Source organism: Triticum aestivum, chromosome 2D (genome assembly GCF_018294505.1).
Source record: "Triticum aestivum cultivar Chinese Spring chromosome 2D, IWGSC CS RefSeq v2.1, whole genome shotgun sequence".
NCBI lineage: Eukaryota > Viridiplantae > Streptophyta > Magnoliopsida > Poales > Poaceae > Triticum > Triticum aestivum.
Genome location: NC_057799.1, coordinates 646,283,979 through 646,288,559, shown reverse-complemented (window position 1 = coordinate 646,288,559; position 4,581 = coordinate 646,283,979). Strand labels below are relative to the sequence as shown.

The 4,581-nt window shown below is 37.2% G+C and overlaps 1 protein-coding gene across 1 annotated transcript; it reads right to left on the bottom strand.

The window, feature by feature from the left end:
* Positions 1-1,090: 1,090 nt before the first annotated feature.
* On the bottom strand, positions 1,091-2,689 carry LOC123050767 (fruit bromelain-like). The gene is made up of 2 exons (XM_044473506.1): positions 2,620-2,689; positions 1,091-1,392 (listed from the first exon to the last, which is right to left on the bottom strand). Exons 1-2 carry the CDS (start codon positions 2,687-2,689, stop codon positions 1,091-1,093), a joined length of 372 nt encoding a protein of 123 aa, XP_044329441.1.
* Positions 2,690-4,581: the final 1,892 nt, after the last annotated feature.

The window sequence follows — 4,581 nt, the reverse complement described above, 5'->3', positions numbered from 1 at the left end:
CAGCAATAGCACAACTAGTTGTGATATACTGATATTGACAAGTTCACATTTTCAGTTGTTCTTTTTCTCGGCTGCTAGTGCGATTCACTAGATAGATAAATAAAATTAGTAGATGGAATTTAATGGGTAGATATAGAAGTACTTCCTCTACTAATATGGAGTAATGAATATATATGGATTGACGACTTTTGGAGGCCGAGCTCCAGGCAGCTCGATATTTTGAAAACATAGAAAAGCATATTTAGAAGTTTCCAAAAAATCTGAAAGAAAAAATCCATTGAAACATATATGTGTTCCAAAAGAACGTGTCAAATTTTGTTTAATAATGTTGTGATTTGTAGGATGTAAATAAAAAAATCCGGCCCAACAGAAAAAAGGCCGTTTAAAAATGTGTTTGTCTTTTTGTATTCACCACATGTGAGATTCTAATGGCGTCAAATTTTACACATACATAGTATACATGTGTATGGGTGTTCACAAATAAATTTAAAAAATCGCAATCTGGAAAAATGAAATTTGAAAATGAGCTCCCTGGAGCTCGGCCTCCGTTGGCATTTTCTGATATATATATATTGCAAGTCATTTTCTTTGATGTATATGACAATATAAATTGAAGACTAACCTTGTGCCTTAGGTTTATATAAGAGTTCACATGAATTGCAGTGCTCTTAATGGAGTACTACTATGTAGAGGTGGCATACAGTTCACATGAATCTCTTGCAGTTCGTTTCGTTTATTTGGAGCAGCCAATGTTGCAGTTCACAGAGCAGAAAATGCCCATCGAGCAGAGATATTACATGTTGTATGGTGTATGACTGATTCTACACCAAGATAATATGAACGTACTACATTTTTGTGCAGATGATCAATGACAAGAGTTCGAGGTCTCAGATGATTGGAATTCATAAGGCTCATACTGCACCCTGACCGAGTTCATACAGATTAACATAGCACACATAAATGTAAGGTTATGCCATTATAGCTAATTCTAATCAAAGCTAATATACATTAATCAAATAGATGGGAACGAAAGCCCATTTTACCTTAGGCATAAGAGCCACTTCCTTGCCATCACCGATGGCAATCACGATTACTCGGCCCCTAAGCTGGCTTGCCTCTCGTCCTCAGAATAGTCGCAAAAGTTGTTTGTGGTCGCCCCACCTGGAAACACGTTAAGCTTATCAACCATCTTGGCACAGTCCTTGAATAGCTCATAGCGCCGCGCCTTCTCCTCATCGTCCTTGTAGGTGCGATGGTACTTGGCCATCCACTCCTCGAACCTCTTCTTCATGGCTTCCTCCTTGTATGTGCGGTGATACCTGGCCATCCACTCATCATACCTCTTCTTGAAGGCTTCCCCCTTCAGGGCCTCCTCAAGAACAAGATTGCGACCTGAGATAAAAGGTGAGACAAGGTTCATGATGAGGATCAACTAACAAGGCCACAGATCCAGGGGCTGGTCAGTTTAATACCAACATTTGCCTTTCCAAATTTCAGCAAGCCAAAGTTGGGGCTTGGAAACATATTGCCAGCCAAAGTTATGATTGGTATTTTGCCAACTACTAATATAATTTGGCAAGAGACATAGCCACCTAGGCATGCCAGTCTCTGTTCGCATGCCAAATATTGGCAAGGCAACGATTTGGTAGGGAACTGATCAGGCCCCTTAATAGGAACCGGCGGAGCTACATGTATTGCTGCCAGGGCCATGCCCCCCCCCCCCCCCCAGTCTTAACAAAATGTCTGAAGAAATTGTTTTAGGAGGTGCTTAATTAGAAAAATGTAGTCTTTGGCCCCCTCAGAATGTGTTGTATTTTCCTTTCGCCCCTCCAGCATTCTTTGTCTAGCTCCGCCACTGTTAATAGGTGCAGTAATTTGCTAAAAACTTCCAAATGTGCAACTATGTTGTTGTTTAAATAACAAAGAGATTTCAATTCCAAGTACCGTCCAATGGGAAAATCTACATGAATAGAATTCTAATTCTATTGACTTAATCCAATTAATTGAATTAAACTCTATCCTCTGAAGCCAAACAGTTCATCCAACATCTTACTACTCCCTATATGGCGAGACTCTCAAACTCTTTTACACGGCAAGACTCACCCTCTTATAAACAATAGCATTGAGACTATACTAGCCCACTATTTGATTCGAAATTTCGCTGATAGTAGTTTAGTATTGGTCTAGAGAAATAAATTACTAAATCGACTGCGAGCATATTACATCAGAATTTCAATTCAATTACTCAACCTAGATACATCCAATATGTAGGCTTAGGTTTGAAGATTTTAAATTACATTTGTCCATCTGCACGGCCATAAAAATAAAGGCACGTGCATGGCTAATAATAAAGCTCATAACAGTAAATAGCCACAATCAACACCACACAACTACTATGTATTTTCCTACTTGCCTACCAAGTTGCCCTTGCCACGGCCCATTTGATCTCTTGCAAGGTACAGCAAAATTTTGGTATATATGGCTTGCTAGTCATTCCTGCATGCATATCTTTATTACTAGAGCGGATACATTTTCTAGTTTGTGTCTCGGTGATCCATTTAAGAATCTAATCAATCGGTCAGTGCTCAACACTTGCAAACAAACTAATTTGAAGAATACCGAGCTCGAGGAACAGGGCCAGTAAGCTAACCATCATGAACGTAGAAAGAAACAGTTTCAGGTGCTCCATATGGACTATGGAAACAAAACTTGTACGTTCCACCCCTTGGAGCATTAAACTCGAATTTCTCACCAGATTTTCCCTTCAACGTATATACAGTGTTACCGCCTCGTGAAGTTACCTATGTTCACAAACAGTATTATTAAACATGAGCAAGGCGGTCCATGGATCAATTGCAAAATGAAAGAAACAGAGAGAAGTGCATATTTCAACCCCGAACTTTTGCCCTAGTCTAATTTACAACCCCCAACTCCAATACCGTCTAAACTACAATCCTCAACTCTCAAAACCGGTCAGGATTCAACCCTTCTCTCTCTGTTGACCAGTTTTGACACGTTGACTAGTGAACTGTAAATTAAAATAAAATAAAAATGAAGTTGAAAAAAAGAAAAAAAAGAAAATACTATTTTCTTTTTTCCACAAGGTGAACAATAAATTCAAAAAGAATTAATAAGTGTAACAATAGTAAAATTTCAAAAATAATTTTGATTTTTTCACTGGCTGAACAGTAAATTCAAAAAAATACCAAAAATTCAAAAAAATGAATATTTTTTTGCATGGAATATGTGTCAATGTGTGAGGTCCGTGCCAATTTTCACCGCGTTCGGACATTTGAGTAGCTCTCAGCCAAAAAACAAAATCAGCCCGAACAATGCATGAACAGTTAAATGTGTTCACAGACCCCATATTTGTCTTTTTCGCTGAGAGCTACTCAAATATCCAAACAAGCTTAAAAAATTTGTAACTTTTTTTAAATTACCACACTAGGTGAAAAAATATAAAATGATTTATTAATTCACTGTTCACCAAGAATTTTTGTGCTGATAATTAAATGTGTATAGAAGAGAGGGGCATACAGTACGGACAAAATTAGAAAGAAAATAAACCAAGAATTTTTTGCACTGGTAGGCTGGTAGGATGTTTTACGTGTTGTTAATGAAGCAAGTGAAAACTGATGTGTTGGTCCTATGAGGCATTAGCACAACGACTATCCCATTATCTACTATAATAAGCTGTGCTCGGCTCCGACGAGGGAGGGGCGATAAGGGCGGCGCGCTTTCGGCTCGCTTCAATGCTTATAGTTATCGCTAGGTGGTCTATGAATATGGATATAATTTATTTCTGATGTTCATTATACTGCCATGGTTGAAGATGAATAGATTGAATATTTCTCGCAAAAAAATGAAAACCATATAAAATCAGGCCATGGATTATTTTTTTCAAATCCATGGTAATTTTACTTTATTAATATTTTTCCTGACACTATTTAGTGTTATTCACTATGGCTGTTTTTAGCCCATTTTCTATTTGTTTCGCCCATTTTTCTGTAAGGCATGGTAGTGGGAGTTCCTAATCGGCGCCGGACCACCAAAGGGGACCGCCACAAAATGATACATTACTCTCTCCGTAAACTGATATAAGGGCACTCTTATGGAGTATCGAACCTGCGCCCTAACCTACTAACAGGATTTCAGCCAACCACTAGGGCGTGTGGTTGCAAGTATTAAATTGCAGCGCTAAAACTTTAACAACTATCAGAGCCGCTCATACGTCACAGATTTCGAAAAAAATCCTCAACATGCAGAAAATCGTTGCCCTACAACAAAAGTTCATCAATTTTATAAAATATTTTTTTAAAAAAAATTAATAACGTTCGTAAAAAATTGAAAAGAAAATTCACCATCGTAAAAAAAGTTCACCAATTCGCAAAAAAGTTCATCCAATTATAAAAAAGTTCATCTAATTTTAGAAAAAGATCATCAATTTTAAAAAGTTCATCAATTTTAGAAAAAATATCATCAAATTTGGAAAATGTTCATTGCATTTGAAAAAAGGTTCATCGAATGAAAAAAATATTAGTTGTTAAAAATAGTTCACTAAAATTAAAAAAAGTTCAGTGA